The 23,183-nt window shown below is 41.4% G+C and overlaps 1 protein-coding gene across 11 annotated transcripts in view; it reads right to left on the bottom strand.

Annotated features, from left to right (window-relative positions):
- CDC14B (cell division cycle 14B) overlaps window positions 1–20,983 on the bottom strand; it is a 61,450-nt gene extending 40,467 nt beyond the window's left edge. For 10 of the 11 annotated variants that reach the window (XR_013232515.1, XR_013232513.1, XR_013232514.1 and 7 more), the window contains exons 1-4: window positions 20,572–20,983; window positions 11,414–11,507; window positions 8,794–8,869; window positions 6,444–6,536 (exon numbers count right to left, since the gene is read on the bottom strand). Coding sequence is in view for 8 of the 11 variants with exons in the window: in XM_077344542.1 (XP_077200657.1) it covers window positions 6,444–6,536; window positions 8,794–8,869; window positions 11,414–11,507; window positions 20,572–20,752 (444 nt within the window). In the remaining 3 variants the exon portion in view is untranslated. Of the gene's footprint in view, window positions 1–6,443; window positions 6,537–8,793; window positions 8,870–11,413; window positions 11,508–13,688; window positions 14,182–20,571 lie in introns of those variants that run through there. The other variant, XM_077344549.1, reaches the window with a different exon arrangement.
- Between the last annotated feature and the right edge of the window lie 2,200 nt (window positions 20,984–23,183).

The raw sequence follows: 23,183 nt of genomic DNA, 5'->3' as shown, positions 1-23,183 counted from the left end.
CCCCTTTGCAGCCCTACTGACCTCCTCTCCCTTTGGTGGTCAGGGGCAGACTGGCAGCCATTTATCCAGATTGCCCCTGGCTGGATGGAATTTTGGTTTGTCCTGGTGAGGGGCCAATCGGAAGGCACTTTGCACCTTCCGAATGGCCCCTCCGCTTGTCAGTCCAGGGCCATGGGACCAATTGTTGCCCTTCCTCATCACAGACTGAGCCCACCCCAACACCCCTTACTGTTTTATTAAGAGGGAAAAGATAATTGCTGCTCACCATTGGATACTTACTCAAAAAAGCAATATCAACATTTGTCAGAGGCAAAGAAAAATTAGGAACTGCTGGTCAGGTGAGTTTTGGAATTAAAACCAAAACAACATGGCAAATAGCAACAAAAGCCAGGACTGGTGTTTCATGGTTAATACCAGTCATATTTTTTAAGACAGCATTTCATATTGATTGTTTTTATCTAGTAGCACAGATCACCCAAGTTATTTCCATATTCAATGGTAACCATGTGGTAGGAAGTGCTGTCAAGTCATAGCTGACTTATGGCAGCCCTGTAGGGTTTTCAAAGCAAGAGACATTCAGAGTTGGTTTGCCACTGACTGCCTCTGCTTCATGACCCTAGATTGCCTTGGCGGTCTCTCATTTAAGCTCTAATCAGGGCCAATTTTGCCTAATTTCCAAGATCTGCTGAAATCGGACAATCCAGGTCAGGGTGAGTCGTAACTAACTATATCTTGCCTATAATATATCATTTTGGCCCCAGGCTCCATTCAACTTAAAAGGTTGGACAAACTGTGTCTATGAATATTTTGCTTTATACTATGACAAACAATATCTTCTGGCAAAGCAAAACTAAAGCCATGCACAATAGAACCAAGCCCCCAGTCAGCATAAGTTGTTAAGAATATCATATCACCATACCACTTATTTTATTTAATCGTTTTAGGACTACAATCAATATAAAGTGAAAGAACTTAGAGAGAAAATTCATGTAAAGTATTTGAAAACAGGAACATATATCATCTATCTTACTTAAGTTTACTAACAAATGTATACTAAAAAAGAACAAATGCTATGCAAGTTAATTTTGCATTCATCTTTCAAAGCAACTGTATTCTCCGATTAGGAAAACAAAAGCTGAAGCCATAGGCAAATATATAATTCAGTGGCTGCAAGCCTTGATTATCCAATTAGCATCCCCAAGGTAATATAACTGTACACAAGACTATTATCCATTACATGAATGGAGGCAGGCAGGCTGGCCATATTCAAAGAACATCCAGATCCTATTTTGTTGAACAGATGCTACATATTAAGCAACACAACAAGCTGATACTGTGAAGGAGAAATTCACTGGACTAGCACTCTGATTCCGTCAGCGTACTCCATCAACAAGTGCCCCAAAGAATATAAAAAATAGAGGCCTTATGAAATAAAACAATGAGTATTCATAGACACTGACAAAAAATGTGTACATTTACAAAGGCAACTACATCATGTTAACATTGTATTCTGAACACAATACTTTCGGTATATATCAGCAAATTGTTGCTGTTGTAGCAATATGAAGGAAGACACTTAAAAAGCAGTGTTGTGTTAATATTTTAAAGTAGCAGCTCCTTTATGCTTCTCCAGAAGTTGGTTCCAAAATTTAGGGAGGGTGGTGCAGGGAAGAGGTACAGTTCATCAATAAAGCAAAACACCTGATGTAAATACATAGCTCCACAGTTAGCTAAAAATGTATCTTCTGGAGCAGAACCCATGACTAGAATTTCTAATGATGATAAACTACTGAATAGTTTATTCATTGTATGCTAGCACCACGTCAGCAACACAGGCAGCAGTACAAAACACATATTTTAATAGGGAGTCTTTTTAAAGAAGCCTGTTACTTTAACAGCTAGATAATATTAGATGGGTGCTAGGCCCAAGTCTCATCTTTTATTAACATTTCCAACTCTCCAGCAGTATGCCATAAAATAAATTCCAGGAGAGTTAGTAACACAGCTTCAATGAGTAAGCAATAGGAGGTAAGACTTGCAATTCTGTCCCCCTAGCTAAGGTTTGCATCCAACTGCACATTTTCAAAGATGCAAGATCTCTGTCAATTCTTCCTTTCACTAGTAACCCCCCCCCACCACCTTCCTTTCACTAGTAACCCCCATCAAGGGGGAAAACTGGATGTGGGGACTCAGTAAGCTATAGCAGAAGAAATTCCCATTTGATGAAATAATAATTAATAAAGTCATATGTGTTCCCTAGATCCCACAGTTACACTGTTGTTACCACTGAGAAACCTCTGAAACATCCTTCATGCTTTGAGAAACCCCCGAAGTAGAGTAATCGTACAGAATATGATGGGAAAGCATAGCTGCATATATGCCCATATGCGGTCCTTCCCCTTCCCACCCCTGCATGCCCATCATTGGCCATTTGGGGAGGGGGGCAGGTTGACATACATACAAATTTTGAAAATATGTAAAAAAAATCAATTAACTCAATTCATTCACGAAACCCTTCCAGGGCCATCAAGAAACCCTAGGGTTTCATGAAATCTTGCCTGAGATGAAAGAAAAAAAGGAGCAGCTATTAGAGGAAAGCAGATTTTAAAACCCTCCAGAAATCACTATTCTACACTTAAACATAAAATATAATTTACTGTGTCTAAAATAACACTGCAGATTAAATAACATTGATATAACTTAGCAAGTATAGGAATGTCAGGTAACTTAAGTGCAAGATAAATCAAACCTAGTTGAGACTGACTGCAGGAGAGAGTAATGTCTCAGCCCTTAGGAAAATGAAAGACAGCAGCACTAGCTAAAACAGGTATCCAAAGAGAAGGAAAGCATTATTTAAAAAACAAGAACACAAGCCACCAGCAGGTTTAGAAAAGACTGACATTTTTTCTGAATAGGATGAGAAAGCTCTAAAAGCCTATGCCAGCATTGCACATGAAATATAACATTAGAACTACTTCCCGTTGACTATCCTAAAAATTAAAATTAATATTTATTCTTATAAATTTGACTGTATCACTAACAGAAAAATTAGAGATTTGAACGTTCATCAGAATGGCTGCTCCTGTTGCCAAAATTCCTTCTAAAATAAGGCTACATCTAGAAACGCTGACAGAATGAACCTGGGAAGAGTAAAAAAAAAAAAGGATCACAAGAGGTGAAGGAAACTGCTTACCCTGAAGGAAGAAGATGAGAAAATAAAGTACACAGAGATGAGTCCTGGAGAAGATGACCTGAATTATAGCAGTTCTTGGGGTAGGACCCTAGTAGGGTAGCCCTCCAAAAGGACATAACTAGAGCCAAGCCTGAGAAAAAGAAATACTGTTACTAAGTTAATGCAGGAATGGGAAGGAAGAACTGAGGGGGAGGAAGAAGATAAGGAGGAAGGAAAAAAGGATGGAAGGTAAATCTAGTTTAAAACAGACAAAAGAAGATAGAAGGCAAGAAGACCTCTCTCTTAACACCTGAAATATTAGAAAAGCAAAAGTACCCTTTACTCTCTTTGAGTAGCATTTAAAATATGATGAATTACATAATACAAACTTCTTCTAGTCATAATTTCTTTCAAAGTATGAGAAAGTTTGTGTATTAGTTATTTAAATTAAGCAAAATAAAAAACCCTGATTTCAAAGTTCAGAATATTACTTTTATTACTCTGGCGAACTTTCCTTATATCTAGCACAAACCTGGACTGATATTATTCTGATCCATTTTTTCAGAACAATATATAACAGGCCAAATCCAGATCAGTTGCACTGACATTAGGTATTGTTACTTTTACTGCTTTGGATTGTTACTGTATAACATTGGGTTAACATTAAGCTTCACATCTAGGAAGCTCTGTATGATAATCAGATCACATGGATGTTTGGCTCATTTATTCTAATTTCTAGTGAAAGCTCCAAGAAAGCAAAGACATGACAGGCAGAGACAGTCAAAAAGCAAAGCATCACACAGAAGGACTAGAAACATATATTAAACATTAACTTCTCATTATTAGGCACCAAATCCTAATGGAATAAAGGAACAAGAAATTATTCTCTGTGTTTGAAATGAATTTCTGAAAAGATTGTGGAGGTGGATATGTTAAAGAAATACTTCACAAACTGTGAGATCTGTTAAAAACTTTGCATGACAGATACTACCTCTCAGAGGTCAAGTGCCCAGTCACTTCACTGACTTCAGTGGGATTTGTGCCCCACTATCATTCTCTGGAGTGTGCCATCATTGTCTTTCAAATAAATGTTTGTTTAACTATTTACAAAACAAAACACACAATAGCTAATACTAAATTTGGTGTTTTTATGATCTCTACAAAAATGTGTAAATTATACAATATTCTTGTCTCTAACCATATCCTGAAAACTACGAGTCAATAGTAAAAATGAAGCTTGTGTTTAAGACATTCATGAAAGCATTTCCTGTTTTTGTGTGTGCATGTGTGAGTGGTGATGTGTAAAGATATGGAAAACCACAACAAATGCATTATTAAAATACCATTGTAGTTAGGCCTACTCATACCACAAAATATCTGTGATACCATGAACATTTTGGTAATAAGCTACTGGGGCAAGCTATTAATTCAACGCTCCTTCAATTTAGTCATTGGAAATAACATTGCACGCTTGATTATCCCATGCTAAGGACCTTTAAAATGCTGTTAACAATCCCATACATACCAGAATGCTCAAATGAACTGTATTCATTTTGCTTAGGTAATGCTGCTCTCTTTTTGCTTAAGTATTTCCTTTAACCATGCCAAATTTATCTAGGTATTTTCTATAAATATCTTCTACTAAAGGCATAAAATAATTGGTGGAAATGTAAACAAATATTTGCAAAGTTATTAGGCAGCAGATGTTACAAATGACATAAAAACCTGGTCCCATTAAAAAGTATTGCATTTACTGTTCAATGCTCCATGACATGGAAAGGGGAACAAGTTAATGCTACAGACCAAATTATGAAGCACCAGAATTAAACAACAATTAAAAATCATGAACTAAATCTGCATTAAACACATTTTTTTCAACAACAGTCACATCAGAAACTAATTTTGATTTCACACATAGTTGTGCATTTGCCTACCCCAACTCAGCTGAAGTTAATAAAAACTCAGTTTCAACAACTAACTTGCAGTGGGTAAAGATCCATTTAGTTCCACCAGATATTACAAAAAGGCAAAATGCGTGCAAACCACTGAGCTACTTCTGATGCAGTAGCTGAAGTATCACTTCATTATTTATTTATGTCCCACCATTCCTGGCATTGCCTGTTTGGGGCAGCTTTTAACATAAGCATAAAAACATACAATAAATGTTATAAACAATTATTAACATTTAAAACCATCTTTAAAAATCAAATATTTGAACAGGTGTATAGGCAAACTAGATCACTGAGAGGGTCTAGGTTTTTTAGAATTTTTTTTAGAAAATGTGGCTGCCAAACTTTCTACCTTATGTGAATCTTCACAGACCCATTTGCCTGCTGAGGAAGCCCAGCATATTACATGGGCTTTTCAGGCATATTGTAATCCAGTGGTCCCCAGCCTTTTTATCACTGGGGACCGGTCAATGCTTGACAATTTTACTGAGGCGTGTGTGGGGGGGGGTAGTCTTTTGCCAAGGGACATCGCCGCCTGAGCCCCTGCTCCACTTGCTTTCCCGCCGGCGCCCCTGACTTTCCGCCACCCACTGGGAGGCACTGCCAGCAGCAGCTGGGCAGTGCCACGCCAAGGGGGAGCCCCGGCCATGGCGGCTGCCAGAAAGCACCAAAGGTGAGCCAGCAGCAGAGTGGCAGGGCATCCCCCTAGGCAGCAGCCAGGAAGGAGGACGAGGAGGTGCCGCGGCCCGGTACCAACTGATCCACGGACCGGTCTCGGTCTCCAGAACAGGGGTTGGGGACCACTGTTGTAATCTATCGCTTACTTGCCAGGTCTCCTAGATTCTGCCTTTTACCCTGGAGAAATGGAAAGCCCTAGAATACATCCAGCACTCTTCAGCTGCCACTTCTCCCTAGGAACATTCAATCCTCAGCAAGAAAGCTTGTTCTGCATGATTTGTATCAACAGAAACTTTCTGCATGTCACAATTCAAGCACTCTGTTTCTTCACAAGCAATGTCTTTCTGCCATCCTTGATGTCATTTTCTTAGATTGGCCTCACTCAATTTCTATGGATTTTTTTGAAAGCTCTGCAATTTTAACAACCTGAACTGTTAAGAAGGAAACCACTTAAATGAGAGACAGAACCACAAATCAAACTATAAAACAGTTTGATCATAAAGTGCACTCCTTTTCACAACAAGCTGGGAACAAAAGTTACTTGAGTCCAAGACACAGATTCCAACACTGGGAGGAAAATAATCACAGAGACAGCATAATGCAGAAGGTTGACCTTTTTGAAGATAGATGGTTAAAATACTTACTGCATAAGAACCTATCAGGAAGGCTGCATTGGCTTGCTTTTTCTGATCAAAACCAGTATAATGAACAATCTTCTTCCTTATCATGGTAAAGGACTGCATCAAGAAATGAAGAGAGTTATAACTGGATTCTTTCTATTTAAAATGTTTATACTGTAGTAATGAACAGAAATGGCCCCACCATATATGCACTGAAATGACCTCATTACAAACAGTGCCATATTACATTGTCTTTACATGTAAAGCAACTTAAAGTATAATACAAAGGATTGCTTTGTTACCTGTACCTGCAACAAAAGGGCATTGGGACCCATCATGCACAGTATAGCATGGGAAAATGGTAGTCTAAAATGAATATGAACCCCACCAACCTTTTTACTGGCAAGACAGTTTCTTCTCCTTGCTGCAACTGAATCTCATATAACTTTGTCCACATGGGCATTATAACCTCAGGACAGCTTTTAAGGGTTAAAAGCTGGAGGCCCCTTCCAACTCTATGATTCTAAAAAGGAGGTTCTTCTCCTTTGAACCAGCAGAAGAGCTGGTAGGATCCAACAAAAGGCCATTTCCTTTTGTGGTTTTAAAAAAATAATTACTAAACAGTGTTAGAATATTTTACACTCAATGATGGTCATCTCCTGTTAATTAAGATCTGAGGCTGCTACTACCTTTTTCCAGGGTTTTTTTTCTTTTCATTTTTAGGATGTGTTTTATAGGGTTTGTACTGAACTTTTGTGAGTGACTTTGAAAAAAGAATATTTTAAATGAAGTAAACAAATCTATAGTAATCTTATTTCTCAAAATCATTCTGAAGTCTGTTTTAAGCACAGGTATTTGAGGTCAGATGCAATTCCCCCCTCCCTACTCCTCCTGCAACATACATATATTCTGTGCAAACAATAAGCTCAGGTGAACAGCAATTTTCCTCAGCTTCATTATTTTGAAAACATTTTCAATAAACTTTGTGCTCTAAATACTGTGCTATTTCTTTTCACACTTCCAAGCTTCATTAGTCATTGCCCTTATGCTATCAAAAGACAGACTCATAACATAAATCAGCTATTCTGCTCAAGCCCTATAAATTTCCTGCTCCTAATCTCACTGCATCCTTACTCCTAGGAAATAATTATGCCATAGCATAAGAGTTTGGAAGGCACATTTGCAAAGCAAGATCTATGAGTGATGCCACAGCAAGGTCTCACATTTATATCTAATCACATGTACATGTTTTAACTCTTGTTACTATTACTAAATGCTGTATTACAAATTTCAATTTTCAGTTTTTAGGATTTTCAGCAGAATTCTCAGAGACTGAATGACTTTGCAGTTTCTATTCAACTAAGTCACTATCTAAACAAATGTGTTTTTTATACTTCTACCAATATTAGCAAGGCTTGCTCTAAATTTGGAACATATGGAAAGACTTAAACTCTGCAATGCAAAAGTTGTTGTCACAATGTCTTAAGAGTTTCTATACCTGAGCTTTACAATGTCAAACACTATGGAAATGTAGAACCTATTATTTCTGTGAACTCTTGAGAGTAACTAGATTGTTACCACACAGTCTTTTAATAGTAACACTAAAGAAAAGAGAAAAAATAGTTACCAGCTTTAACATTTGTAACGACTGATTTGTATCAACAGTCAAGAATAGGCATGCATAGTAACAAAGAAGTTTTTTACCTACACAGAAACCATGAGGTTTATTTACCATTAAGTATTTGCTCCACAGTAGTCTTGAAAAAGAAAAGACAACTGGGATCAATTTTGTTTAGAGCATTTAGCTTTACAGGGAATGCAGACGATAAAGAATCAGTATTTCAATTTTCTTAACTCTAAGAGTAATCATTATTTGAGGAAAATTAAGAAACGTCTCCATTCATATAAATGTGCCTCTGTGCCTTGAAGCAATTCAGATGTGGGCAAGTTGCCAGAATAAAATTCCTTAGGTAGGAGGAAGAATGGGATTGCACTACAAAGAGTATTGCCTAATATCTTTATTTGGTTCCCATGGCATCAGGATTTTTAAACCGCACAAATGCTGTGCTTCCTGGCTTCATACTTTAACCATTAGCCACAGAACAAATTATCAGATTTGTATTCTAAAATAAAATCAAGCAAGTTCCATAACATTATATTACATCTTGTAAAAAAGAAGAAATGTAACTCACACATCTGACTACCAATGTAAGAGTCAACCTAAACTAATACCATTACATTTTTAAAGCATACACAAAATAATACATAATATTATCCCTTTATAACAATGTTTGTTTAGGTTGCGGGTCAATCCACCTCACCATTAAAGGAACACAATCCAATACAGCCCCATTTGGTGCAGAGTTATTTTTACCTTTAATTTTTTATTTAGCTTGCAACAGTATCTATAAAGCATTGCCAGATTGAGTGGTCCAAAATCTGCATAGAAGCTTGGAGAGGAGAAGAGATAAAGAGAGATAAAAAGTTAGCTTAAATTGTAAGATCTGCATTACAATGGTTGGTCAAAGTCCCTTTTTCACATCATCTAATTCAAACAAGTATCAGCATATATAAAACATCAGCATGTCATTGTTAATACCATCACAGCACTCTACTACTCCCTCCCAAGGCGGGAGACATTTGAATGTTAAATGCATATTAAATTTGAATATAAGGTTTTAATTTTATGGTTGTAATATGTTGTAAGATGCCCTGAACCCTCAGGAAAGGACAGCATAAAAAATCTGAAAATGAAATAAGTAAAACAAAAAACAAAAAAAAAACCATGCATACTGCACAACCCCCCTGAAATATCTTTTTAAATTAAAATGGCTATGGATGTTGACATGTTTTTGGAACTCATAAAGAACTTGGCTTGAAATGGCATAGAACTTAGAAGTCTTAGAAAAGTTTGCTAGCCACCTTTCAAAACAGAAACAATTGCCATTCATAACATATACTAATCCAGCCAATTCCTAAACTGTGCATATAGAGAAACACATGAGCTGCTAGAAAATGGGCAATGTATTGTAAACAAATTAATTAAAAGTCACTGTGGTGCTCCATGCTGCACCTAGCACTGAGGCAGAGGCACAAGGTCATTGTATAGAAGAGGTCATTGTTGCTCTGCATGAGCCTCTATCCCAGGCTTGCCAGCTTCTACTAAGAAAGCATGCAGGACCCTGTTATAAATGCAGAAACAAAGCAAATGGCTCTGCTGAAGTCAGGTAATTTTATTCTGACACACTATTAAGTGAAATTTACTTGAATGTGTACTGCTCAAAAAAATGTGACTTTGCAAGTAGAAGTTTTGAAAACATGGTGTTAATCCAAGAATTCTGAAATGTTATGCAAACTAGTACACGCAGACCACCACAGCAATGAGACAACATATATAAACCAAGCTGGGGACCTGGTGGCAAGGAAATGTATGTTCTTACTGAAACCACGGGACTCAAATGTCCCAGTTCAATCCAATCGTGAAACACAGCTTTCAAGGTCTCATAAAAACAGACAAACCAAGGACGTTTTTTCAGCAATGTCAGCCAAGGATCACAGTTCCTTTTCAAGATGAACAACAGTTTGCCTCTTGGGCAACCATCTAAGCAGTTTTCCCTAAGTACACATGTCTGTCTTTTAGCTTGTTTGGATTTCAGCCTTTCATGATAGTCATTGAACAGCCTGTTCTAGTCTAATCCCACTGGCTTAATTCTGAAGTCATAGCATAAAAAAATTCAATGAAGACCTTGGTCTTAACACAACAGGTATATCTGGACCTGAAAACAGTTTCCTAAGAATAGAATGAGACTGTAGGAAAACTCTGACAGTTCTCACAAGGACCACTTATTTAGAAGAATGTATTATTTCTGTGTTTTGACATAAGCACTCCCAAAGGGGCTTGAAAAAGTCATAAAACCCACAGCAAAAACACCGTAGCAGCAGAAAGACAAAAGTACAGAGGAGAGGTTTTTCTTTTCTTTTTTTAAGACCATAAGGGTAGCCCTTAGGAATGAAATATTCTGTTGTCATTCCAAATGACTATGCTTATTGGTTTAAATAAGAGCCTCTTGTGGCGCAGAGTGGTAAGGCAGCAGACATGCAGTCTGAAAGCTCTGCCCGTGAGGCTGGGAGTTCAAGCCCAGCAGCCGGCTCAAGGTTGACTCAGCCTTCCATCCTTCCAAGGTCAGTAAAATGAGTACCCAGCTTGCTGGGGGGTAAACGGTAATGACTGGGGAAGGCACTGGCAAGCCACCCCGTATTGAGTCTGCCATGAAAACACTAGAGGGCGTCACCCCAAGGGTCAGACATGACCCGGTGCTTGCACAGGGGATACCTTTACCTTTAGCTAATCATCTGACAGAAATGCTGATTTTATGAACTTAGGCAGATTGTGAGTGGGTGGGCAGGAAGGGATGTGACAGTGTTTGTCTCTTATGGCCCTTCCTTGCATTCCCAGGGAATTTATGATCAATATTATAGCTGATCTTATGGTGAGTTTGGGATGATCTAGTCCCAAAATCACGAGGATCCATATATTTAAACTACATTTTTGCACCATTGTGGCCCCACAATGCAGTGGATGCATGATTTTTTTGGTGATGCCTATAGTCTGAGAGATGATCTACAGTGTGATGGTGGTTTTATTTCATTCAAATGTAAAAAAAAACATGAATTCATGAGGATCCATGCCTCAGAGCAACATTTTTGTGCTGCCGCAATGCTGTAAAATGTTGGATGCATTTCTTAACGGTCCTGTCCATAGTCTTGGCTTCTACATGTGATTTGATGCTGGATTTGTTAGAGTTCAGTTTTAAAAGTGAAGGATCCATGAGGATCTGTGCAGATACGACTTTTACTTTATTGCAACAGAAATTATACTTCCATAATGCTGTCTATACTTATGGTGTCATTCAGACCGCCCCTTATTTCCTCATTAAACTGCTATTCATGTTGTTATACCTTCTTACAGATCAAGGGAATCACATTCTACTTACTTCTCATATGCAAATTCATCATCTGTGCTGAAATAGTGTGTACTTGCACCACCACTCTTTGGTTTATGGCAGATAACAGCAAAATAAAGACGATCTGAAATTGTGAAAAAAAATCACAACAATGAAGAGAACTGGAGAAAGTATACTGATGTGATGATTTCAGCAGTAACTTTCATTTAGGATCTTAAGAGTAAATATTTGTTAAAGAGTCAAGCAAACATGTGGGAAATGCAGGTGCAAATTATTATTGTTGTTATTATTACATTGTTTATTATCTGCCCTCTCTCTCTGGTGACTCATCCCCTTGTACTACTGAAACTCTCTGGGAGGTCTCAGGCAAGGTGTCTCACAAGGTTGTTGGGAAACTAGGTCAAAACTCTGAGTTGCATGTAAGTAGTTTAGTAACTGTCTTCTGCTCCTATAGAGATAATGTTTTATTTATTTATTTAGCCATCCAGTCATGGTTGACATGGTAATTCCATAGGGTTTTCAAGGCCAGAGGTGTTTGGGCCTTGAATCATGCATCATGAACCTGGCTTTCCTTGGTGGCCTCCCATTCAAACAATGACCTGCTTAGTATCTGAGATCTGAGGAGATAAGGTTAGCCCAACCTATCCAGGTCAAAGCAGCGCTTCAGTTTATTAAGGGTAAAAACAAAGGAAAGAAAACATGAATTCTTAAAAAAAGTCTCTGAGTCGTGGTCAATCCAGTGGCATTGGCCTTAAAGAGAGCTTACAATCCAATTCTAATTTTTTGCAGTCTGAAATGCACTTATGGAAGGAGGATGAAGAGATAAAAAAGCTACGCTCATTTGAAAGAACATTTCTCAAGACCTTCTTGATTCATAGGAGCAAGAATACTTCCCAAATCCAAAGCAAACTGATATTGATATGAATGCTGATAGCACCTATATACCAATTCCTTGGCTATGGCAAGATCTTTGCTGACGATCCCAGAAAAATAATGTTGGCTGCTCTGGCAAAATCAAACAGCAGTCTTGTGGCAATTGCCAACTATGGGTTTGGAAATACCTTGGATGATAGAGCCTGAGGTGGCCACAGTTTGTGGAGGGATGGAATTTCATGCAATGTAACACCAGAGAATTCCCCTTCCAAAGCAGCTGTTTTCTCCAGGCGAGCTGACCTGTGTTGCCTGCAGAGCAGCTGTAATCCCAGGAAATCTCTAGCCACCATCTAGAGGCTGACAATGCTAACTAGAGCCCACTTCATCAGTTGCACATAGAAGGTCCTTGCTAGGTTATTTTATTTTTGCTTCATTTATAAGTTACCTATTTCACTGCAACTCAAGTATATGAAAAAAGTATTTAAATAGCAGAGCCAAAGGGCCATCAAAGACAGAGAGTACAAGAGGAAATATAATTATGTAAAAGTATAAACTATAATGAAGAAAAGTACAAAAATTATGGAATTGCCTTAGAACAACTAATGAGTTAGCATCTGTAATAAGGAATGCCTGATTTTGCCATCACTTAACGGCTGAGTAATCCCAAGTCCTTTTCACCCTTTGGAGGACAGTGTCACATTTCCTGATTAATTCTAGTTCAGCAGTTTTGCACAGGAATTTTCTTTTGAGATTGTTTTACTAGAAAATGCATCAACAACAGAAAGTCCTGAGTGATTTCTTTGCCTGTATTTCCAACAGTGTAGTCCTAAATAATCATGTGAGCACACATAGAAAGATGCAACTTTGTTTAACAGGAATTCTCCGAAACTGTCAACCTGTTGTTAAACTCATATGCCTCCCAGCAAATCATATTTCCAAGACAAGATGTACTCAGAACGTCTGCCCTAGCAGTTTAATCCTAAACAGATTTATAAAATGAAAGAGATTGCAAACTACAGTGGGTTTTAAAACAAAGCAAAGCCCAGCAATGTTAGCACCCTGCCCACCCCCCTGTAAATCTGTAATTCATAGCATTTGCCCTGTGAGTAACCACTATATCGCCAGATCACTTCTATTACTCCAAATATGTCGCGTTGAGCTTTGAGAAAAGAAAGAAGTCACGCTTTCTCTTAAATCTGAAACTCTTTTGTTATTCTTCACACGCTCTATGGGGAAGTAACAGATCAAGTGCTGTTGATCTTCATCGGCCTCACGCGACTAAAGAAAGGCGTAGGTCCGAAGTGGTTACAAAAGCAGCAGCTAGTTCTTCCCCCGCCCTTGCTGAAAAAGTTCTGCCAAGACGACTTCGCTTCTTTGAAACCCCACGAGGAGGAGGCGAATGTAAAAGCCCGTCAGGGACAACCGTCCTCACCTTGGAGTAGTTCCACGCAGAGGCGCGAGTCCTTCTTGCCACTCATCGCTGACGAACATTTAAAGGCGGGCGAGAAGAGTTCGAAATGGCTGCGGCCAAATCGGAGGGCGCTGGAGACGCCAAGAGGGGAAAAGAGCAGCGCTTCGGCACAGAGGCTGCCCCTGAGCGTTCAGCTCCACCGGGCTCAGCAAGCGATTTGGGCCGGCTTTGCCGGTGCCGGGTGCGTCTTCAGCACCTGGCCTTGAGCTGGCTGCGAGCCCCTCGGCCGCGCCTCCCGAAGCCTCGCTGTAACTGCGTAGCCCCCGTCGTCCGAGAAGCCATTTCCAGACACCGAGGGTGCATTCTTGCGAAGGCGCGCCCTCAGGCTCCAAGGGAAACAAGTAGGGAGGACGCTCGAGGCCGCGGCCGCTGTGGCGAAGGTAGACGAGCCGAGCAGTCACCAAGGAGCCCCGTCCCCTCCCCGTCAGTTAAGCGGCTCTCAAAACCGCCCCTCTCCGCTGCTGCCATTGGCTGGCGAATGGGGCAGCTCTAGAGCGGAGCCACTCTCGTTACCCCCGGAGGCGGCCAGCAGCGCCCTTCGCGTTCCAAGCCTGGGCACGGTTCCTGCGGGGAGCCTCGGCCCAGCCTGCTCAAGAGACCAGCTCAGCTGGCGACTGAAAGGGGTGGCCGGCGCCCGGCAGGCCGAGCTCCAGACGGGGTCGTCGTCTCGCCACTCTCTCGCGGCCGCTTTTCGGGGGCACTTTGCAAGTCTCCGCAACCACAATGGAACGCGGTTGTTTACAAGGTGCCGCAGTTTAAAAGGCCTGAAAAGCCACAAGCCCCACGCGCGCCTCCCCCTCGCATCTGTGGAGAGGGACTCTCCTGGTTTAAGTCTCTCCTGCTTCTCCCGGCCGCCCTCAAAAGTCTTGCTGACCTCCAAGCTGGAAAGCTGTTTACAGAAACGCAATACATGTACAGGCTGCTGTTAATGTCCACGGTGGAGACCGTCGTTTTGCATTTAGCTGGAGAAGTACAGTTCTTTGGACCTATTACACTGACCTACAGCATCACTAACAGAAAGTTGTTACAGCAGCATATGCTGGAATAAAGAAGGTTAAACTTTAAAATGTCACAAGACTCCTGCTAGTGTGTAGTGTGCTTTGCAAATATAATCTTTATCCTTGCCACTTTATGAAGAGCACTATGTTTTCATCTGTAGGGATGAATGTGCCAGTGATACCCAAGACCAGAGTGGGTATTTAGTACCAGTGTCCAATTGCAACATGCTGTGTCTGGCTGTAATATAGTAATTTTTACATGTGGACTTCTTTACAAGCATCCATTTGTAGGCGTGTGGGAGAATTGCAACAAACTCTTCTTGTAAATCACCATGGTTGGAAAATATAATGTATGAATTGTCTCAGCAACAAGAGACTAGTTCATCTCACATGACCGCTTTAAGATTAATTCATGCATTTTCAGAAAGTTCACAGTATTATTTATTAAAACATTTATACCGCCCTCTTAATTATGGCTCAGGGTGGTGTACAAAATCGGTTAAAATTATCAGTGATTTAAAAAAATCAACACAGAACAACAATATGAAAAATAATACAAAATAAAACTATAAGTAACAGATTGGCAGCATTAGCAATAGCAGCGTTCAGACATTTCACTGCCCATAGGTCCCCAGACTAGATGTCACTCAAATGTTATGGCAAAGTACGATCTCAAAATTGCGTAGAATGTTTTAAAGCCTTTTACAAAATAGTAGCTCAACACAGTTTTATGAGAATCTGCATTGAAAGGAGATTGATCGTCAACCCAGAAGAAGAAGAAGAAGAAGAGTTGGTACTTATATGCTGCTTTTCTCTACCCGAAGGAGGCTCCAAGGAGCTTACAGTCGCCTTCCCTTTCCTCTCCCCACAACAGACACCCTGTGAGGTGGGTGAGGCTGAGAGAGCCCTGATATCACTGCTCTGTCAGAAAAGTTTTATCAGTGCCCTATCAAGCCCAAGGTCACCCAGCTGGCTGCATGTGGGGGAGTGCAGAATCGAACCCGGCATGCCAGATTAAAAGTCCACACTCCTAACCACTACACCACTGGCTCTCCTTGGTGGCCTCCCATAAGAGATCCCACTTCCCTCAAAAGAAGCATGCTTAGAGTTGCATCATTTAGTTGTCTTTCTGTATATTATATAATTCTTATTGATTTGACCCTGTGGTGACATCTACCTATGAGTTTAAAGAAAAGCGTTTTGATTTATTTGCTTATAAGCCTAGGGCTATTTTTTCCTGTTAAGCAAGTCATTGGGTATATTGTGGAGTATTTAAGAAGTTATGCTTGAAGAAGCTAATTGTAGGGTGTGGAAATGTTTTAAGGTGCTAACTTTTAAGGAATGCTTGTGGCGGGAAATTTTTACAATTCTTTACCACACCTACTCATGCTTAAGAAACACCCTGCAGTATAATTAAGATGCTTCCATATTTAATACATGGCATAGCAAAGGGCCAGTTACAACTGGATACTTGTGATTTGTGCAGCATGCAAGAGGAATGATGTTTTCCAGTTTTCCAGAAATTTGTGCAGGAAGCGATATTGCTGAGCTTTGTCCCACCCCTGGCCATCAAGCAGCCAATGGGCGGCCGTTAACATGCTCCCAAAAGGCACCTTTCCCTTTAAGGAAGTTAAAAAAAAAACACATGTTGCAACGAATCTGCGTTGATTCGTTGCAACGGAGAGACCAATCTAGCTAGCAGGTGGTGTTTGAGCTGCTGTTTCATCGTTGCCACGCTCCCCCGAGTGAAAAAAAAAAATACCCCCCCCTGCACGGGCGCAATTTTCGGCCAAAAATACAGTGAAAAATAAAGGGAAAATAAACCAGCAAATGGGGCTGTGTGTTGCTTCGTGCTTGGTGACTTAAAAAAGCTCTGGGGAGGGACTGCAGCCAGGGAAGCCTCGCTGGGTAAACGAAAGCTCGCTGGTGCGTCGATCTCCGCTCACTCCGAGAAAAAAAATGGCAATTGCTTCACCGGAAGATCAGAGGAGAGAGCTAGGGGGAGGGACTTTGCAGAAACCGCAACAATGGTAACGCACAGAACTTTCCTGCTAGTGTTGCAGATTGGTTGCAAGAGTGTAGCGCTTTCCGGAGGGTAAATCCACTTTTTGGGATTTCCCTGAAAGTACTACAACGAAGCGCTTTTTGCAGATTGGTTTCAGGAGTGTTGCAGATTGTCAACGATGTTGTGCATAACAGCAAATCAATAGTGAATTCAATTTGCAACCATTGTGCAATTTTGAACGAGTGCGGAATGGCCCTAGAAATTCCTCTCCCGTGAGACTTGTTATATAAATCTTTAGATTTAAATGTGATGCTTTCATCTTGCCTGGTTTTTATTTTGTTTTTAAAAATATGACTAAGGTATCCTCAGGTCACTCCCGGCTCCAATAGCAGGCTGTGGAATGGTTTCGACATCTGCTATTTTACCTAAGTTCTGCATATTATGATTTCATTGTTTTCCAATTAAAGTGCTGAGTTTAGTTTTATTCTTTTTGTAAAGTTATGCTAGTGCTTCCAACAGTGGAAAGCATAGCTTGGTGCTGCATAAACAAGGCCTATGTATGGCATGCTTTTATGCTGCTTTTCTTCCATGGACTTCCGGCGAAGCGATTGCCATTTTTCTCGGAGTGAGCTGCTTTTCTTCCATGGATCTCCCTTTCTTGGTTCATCCTCACAACTACCTTGTGATGTAGATTGGGCTGAGTGAGAATGACTAGCCCAAGGTTACCAGGTGAGCTTTAGGGAAGAGTGGGGATGGGAATTTGATCTTAGGGCTCTCAAGTCCTCAATCAAGCCTCATTACTTTATCACTCTAGTCCTCCCCCCCTGTGCAGTCAGCCTATGAATGCTTCTGCTTTAGCACAGAGCATTGTTTGGTACAACATCTAAACTAGCTAAACTACAAACTAGAACTAGCTAAAATACAAACTAGAAATATGGTTTGCAAACCTGTCTCAGAAAAGAATCTCAATTCATAGTTTGCTCATGCTAAGATAACCTATGGTTCACCTAAATTTTAGTAGTTTCTACCATGCACACACAAGAAGGAGGGGGAAAGGGTTATGCAAGAACAGTGGTTGTGACTTAGTGTTGTCACTAAATCATGCCTTTCTATTGATTTTAAGAATGCATAAATAATTTCCAAATTCAAGTGTCAGCATTAATATGAGCGACTGGTTGCAGCACAACAGACTTCAAAAACCCATATGATTTTAAATGGTTGCTTAGTTTTCACTTATATTAATAAAAATGGCAGTAATTGCTATTTTCTTACCATTTTGCTTGGGAATTTATGTATGTCGTGTATTTATATTGACAAAAGGCTGTCCATAAAAGGAAATCAGTTTAATTATGCATTTGTGGGAGAAAGATTTCCTATCAGTAGAAGTCAAATGATAAAAAAACATGAAGCTACCACAAGAAATCTGATTTGGTAGATATACAGAGGGTTTAAAGTGTTTAAAAATCTTAGTTAAATCCTGCAGCCATTTAAAGATTCCTGACACCTTTGAATGCCACGTTCCTAACTTTATTGTATTCATTATGTTTTATAGGTTGGTGTCTTGTTTGATTTGTGCATCTGTATTATATTTCTTCTGATACTCAGTACTGGTTTGCATAACATTACTAACCACTTTTTAGAAAGGAGAGGAAGATCTAAAAACCATAGTAGTCTCTTAAGAAAGAAGGGCCATTTTGCTGATTAATCCCACCTTCTAGACTCAAAAGATTTTCAGTTTAACCTCAATGAAATGGGATCATTCATCACCTCAGTGATGCAGAGGCTCAATAACAGTATTCCCAGTCAGAAAATGTTTCACTTTAGGATAGATACCAGCATAAACACTGAGCTTTGTGAACACCTTAGATTGATTAGAACAAGTTGATTTAAACAAATATTTGATTTTCTAATGTATGTGTTTCCTGACTGAGTGTGCATATCCGTTGTTTGTTATAAGCATTAAAATGTAGCATTTACAATTTATTAAGGACTATGAGCTGAAGTAAGAGCCTCTTGTGGTGCAGAGTGGTAAGGCAGCATACATGCAGTCTGAAAGCTCTGCCCATGAGGCTGGGAGTTCGATCCCAGCAGCCGGCTCAAGGTTGACTCAGCCTTCCATTCTTCTGAGGTTGGTAAAATGAGTACCCAGCTTGCTGGGGGGTAAACGGTAATGACTGGGGAAGGCACTGGCAAACCACCCCGTATTGAGTCTGCCATGAAAACGCTAGAGAGCGTCACCCCAAGGTTCAGACATGACCCGGTGCTTGCACAGGGGATACCTTTACCTTTATGAGCTGAAGCCTTTCGTCATGCAACCCACTCCTGGCTTTTGCACTTGAGAATGTATATCTACTTAGAGACAAAGGAACAACACCAGAGGACAATATTGAGCTAGAGGAACCAATGGTCTGATGGGGTATGATAGCTTCACATGTTCATAATGAAAGTGTTTTAAAGTACTCTATCAGTGGGTATCCTTCTCTCAGCTTACTCCTCACAAGTGGGACCTCTTTTCCTTGGGGAAAAATAGCACTGGTTCCAAAGGGAAAGAGTGGATTTTGCCTTCTAACAAGGATTGCCTTTACCTTGTCAGTTTCACCAGACATACCTAGATCTCCTTAAATATAAATGTATCTATGCATCAAAAGAATGTTTTAGGGCAAGGTACAGCATTTCCAGGAAGGAAATAGGGCTGCTCAGTAAAGAAGGCACAGGAATTGCCTTGCAGTAAGCAGGTTTGCTGCCCTGAATGATTTTCCATCTATTCAGCAGGATAGGCCAGAAGAGTGAAGAGTAACCATTTGAGTGAAGAGACCTTGAATCTTGAGCAAACAAAATACTTTACTGGTGTATTAATATACACATCAAGATATTCTATGATTCAGAACCTTGCCTAATTTACAAAATTGAAACCTCTCTCCACTATAAATGAATAGTTAAAAAGCTATATTGTTTTTGATGTTTATACTTCTATCTAACAAAGAAACACAACATTAGCCAGTCTAAATCGTATCCATGTGTTTGCTTTTTTTTTTTTTACCATAATTCCAATAATAATCTGTCAACAGAGAATCAGTGGCAGATCAACTCAGAGGGCTTTTCCCCTGGATTTTTTCTTAGTATCATATACAGTTTAATCATAAAGATTCTTGGGTCGACAATAGTTTTTTTTTAAATATTTCTTGAGCAGGTAATAAAAATGTATTGTTTCCTGCACCTGCAAATCCAGGAAGCAGCAATTTCTCATGAGAGCTCACAAATGTGAGCCAGAACATTTTCCCTGGCTTCATGTCAACACAGAAAATTGCAATCCAACTCTGGACCCCTATTTAAAATACCATATCAACCAGGCACCAGTGAAGTAGCAAAAAGTGTGCCTGCCTAATCTGCGTTCTGGTAATAATACAATTTAAGAAGGAGATTTCTAACCCTATGACTACCCACTGGAATAACTATGTTTTTAAAGTATTACTAGAACATAATATTGTCCAAGCACACTCTTTGCTGGATTTTAAGCCAAAGGATGAAGGCTCCTAGCGAGTCCTGCTAGAGACACCTGACTCATGGGAGCATTTGCACAACGCCATCAACGCGTATCAGTATACACCGAACCCCATGAGCAAAGCTCCGCATCAAATCTGAACGAGCAGCCCCCGCCCCCTCCGCTCCCCAGGCAGTCTCCTTTGACAGTAAGGCAAGGCTTCTTTACAAGTTCCGATGGTGAAAGTTGGGAGCTGGCGCACTCCCCTTTCGGCTTGGCTCGGGATCCCCTCTTCTATGCGTCGGCAGGCAAGTCTTCCCCCCTCCCGCTTTGTGGGCGCCGATCCGCGCCGCCCCTCACCTGTGACCTGCAGGCAGTACTCCTGGCTGGGGGGTCGGGCAGAGGGCTCATCATCTTCCTCGCTCACGTCCTGGAACGCGGCGGAGCTCCGAGTTTTCTTGACGGCCGGCGGCAGCATGGCTGGGTGCGCCGCGGGGGCCGAGTGTCTCCGGCCCCCCGCCACCGAGGTCTTCCGCTTCATGGCGACTGTGGTGCCCTCAGCGGCGGCGGCGGCGGTGGCGGCGGCGGCGGCTGCAGGGCGCCCGGGCTCATCCCTGCCGCTTCGGGCCCCCCCCCCGCAACGGGGGCTTGGGCAGCCCAGGCGGTGAAGGGGGGGTGGGGGGAGCCGCGGTCGCTTTCCCAAGCGCCGCCCCCGTCCGTTCCCAACCTGCAGTCGCTAGAGCTCCCGCTCTCAGTCACTTCTCCCTCCCCATTCGATCCCCCTCCCTCTCGCTTCTCATTGGTCTAGCTCAGTGTGGCGTCACAATCACCCTGACTTCGCCCGCAGTGATGTCATAGTGAAACACCGAAACATCTACATCAGGGAGACATTAACGCGTCGCCTGTCTTCTCCAAAGATTAGTGATGCCACAGCGTTCTGTCCAGCTTCTGCCCACCGAAAAGCTGCTTACACATGAAACCAAGGCATTGAGTTGGTGACCAAAGGCAAGTGGCATAAAGAAAACCTGAGGAAGGGAGCTTTGACTCCTGAAAATATATACCCTGAAAAGCTTGCTGGTCACAAAGGTACTACTGAAGGCCAATCCAGCTCTTAAAATGCTCCAGGATAGACCTATCTCTCTGATGATGCATGCAGGTTTTCACATTCAACAGTCTTTCCTCAGTAGCCTTTGGCTAGGATGTCCATCGAAGAGACATACAAGGATGTGTCACGCACAGTTATCATCGACGCAGGTTAATAAGAAAAAGAAAGAAAGTTTACATGGCATAATATCCCAAGTAAAGTTCACAGATTAATTGTTTTAAAAATGTATCATTCTCCTTTCATTTCACAGTCAGAGTAGTTCAGCAGTGGAATAGGCTGCCTACGGAGGCTGCCCCCTCACTGGCAGTCTTCAAGCAAAGGCTAGATACACACTTTTCTTGAATGCTTTAGGTTGGTTAGGGCTGATCCTGCGTTGAGCAGGGGGTTGGACTAGATGGCCTGTATGGCCCCTTCCAACTCTATGATTCCTCTTCCCAGTGTCAGATTCCCACTTTAATCTAGGTCCCATCCCTCATTCATCCTTAATGTTGATACTTTCCCCTTCTAGTGATTCATGAATGGTCCCACACCACAAGTGAAAAATTAGTTGCTTTTTATACCCTGCTTTCCAATACCTGAAAGAGTCTTTAAGAGGCTTATAATTGCCTTTCCTTCCTCTCCCCATAACAGACACCCTATGAGGTAGGGGAGGCAGAAAGAGCTTCTGACAGGGCTGCTCTGTGAAAAAAAAACAGTCACAGGACTGCGACTAGGTCAAGATGATCCAGCTGGCTACCTGTGGGAGAGCAAGGAATCAAACCTGGCCTGCTAGATTAGAAGCCACTGCTCCTAATCACTACACCATGCAGGACAAACTCCAGCAAGCCTGCACTAGGTGAGTCTTATCAAGCTAAACACAACTCATTGATTATGCGTAGTGGCTGACTACTTCCTTTTGGGTTGCCTGCATCTGCCTGACTAGTTCTGCAAAAACAAGGAAGTGATGTTTGTCAACTATTTAGCAGACCGTATCTCATGGCTGGTCAGCTCAGCTGGCAAGTACAGGCCGGGAGCTCTTTTGGCCCCCTGCCACTATACCTCCCTTGCCTAATAGAGGGCTAAAGAGCTGGCTGTCATGCTCCTTCCCCTTGGTTCCAGATCATTAAGAGGAAGCCATGGTCTCCTTCACCACTTCCATTGCCCAGGCTTCCAGAGAAAAGACAGACATTGCCATGCTCCTCCTTGCTGACTCTGCTGCACCCAGAAAAAACCCCATGTTTTCCTTGCCTGCGCCATCTTACCTGTGTCAGCAGGCAAAACTAACTACTGATATGCTCCTTTTCCGTAATCCCATCATGTTCAAAGCTCAGCATTGCTTCTTCTCACTGAGCCAGGCATGCTTGGACCACTGCCGTGCTCCTCCTCACCGGCCTTACTTTTCCTGGGCTGTCAGGGTAAAGGTAGGCACCCCAATGTTCATCTTTACCACATGCTGCATACTCATCAGCAGGACTGTGTAAGTGTATGGGAGGGGTATCTGGAACAGGGAGCCCTAAAAGGCAACAGCTCCTGAGGTGTTTCCCCCCTCTTGGCAAGTATCCCATTCATCCTGGGCACACATATTCTGCAGACTGGATTAAAACAATTTGACACTGATTCTCTTTGGGAATGTTGTCAGTATTCTACAGATGTGCACTTAACGTTTTATTATCAGGGAAAGAAACTGCAACCATGATGACTGGATTCAGGCTGTTAGAGGACTCAGCTCTGTCAGTACAGCCAGCTCAGACACCTTAACTGGCTGTCACTGCTATGGTAAACAGTTATATAAATGTTGGCTCTTAATTTTGGGTTGTTGTTGTTGTTAGGTGCAAAGTCATGTCCGACCCATCGCGACCCCAAGGACAATGATCCTCCAGGCCTTCCT

This window comes from Paroedura picta, chromosome 7 (assembly GCF_049243985.1).
Source record: "Paroedura picta isolate Pp20150507F chromosome 7, Ppicta_v3.0, whole genome shotgun sequence".
NCBI classification, from domain to species: Eukaryota; Metazoa; Chordata; class Lepidosauria; order Squamata; family Gekkonidae; genus Paroedura; species Paroedura picta.
The sequence above is the reverse complement of the archived record's forward strand: the minus strand, read 5'-3'. Positions and strand labels throughout refer to the sequence as shown.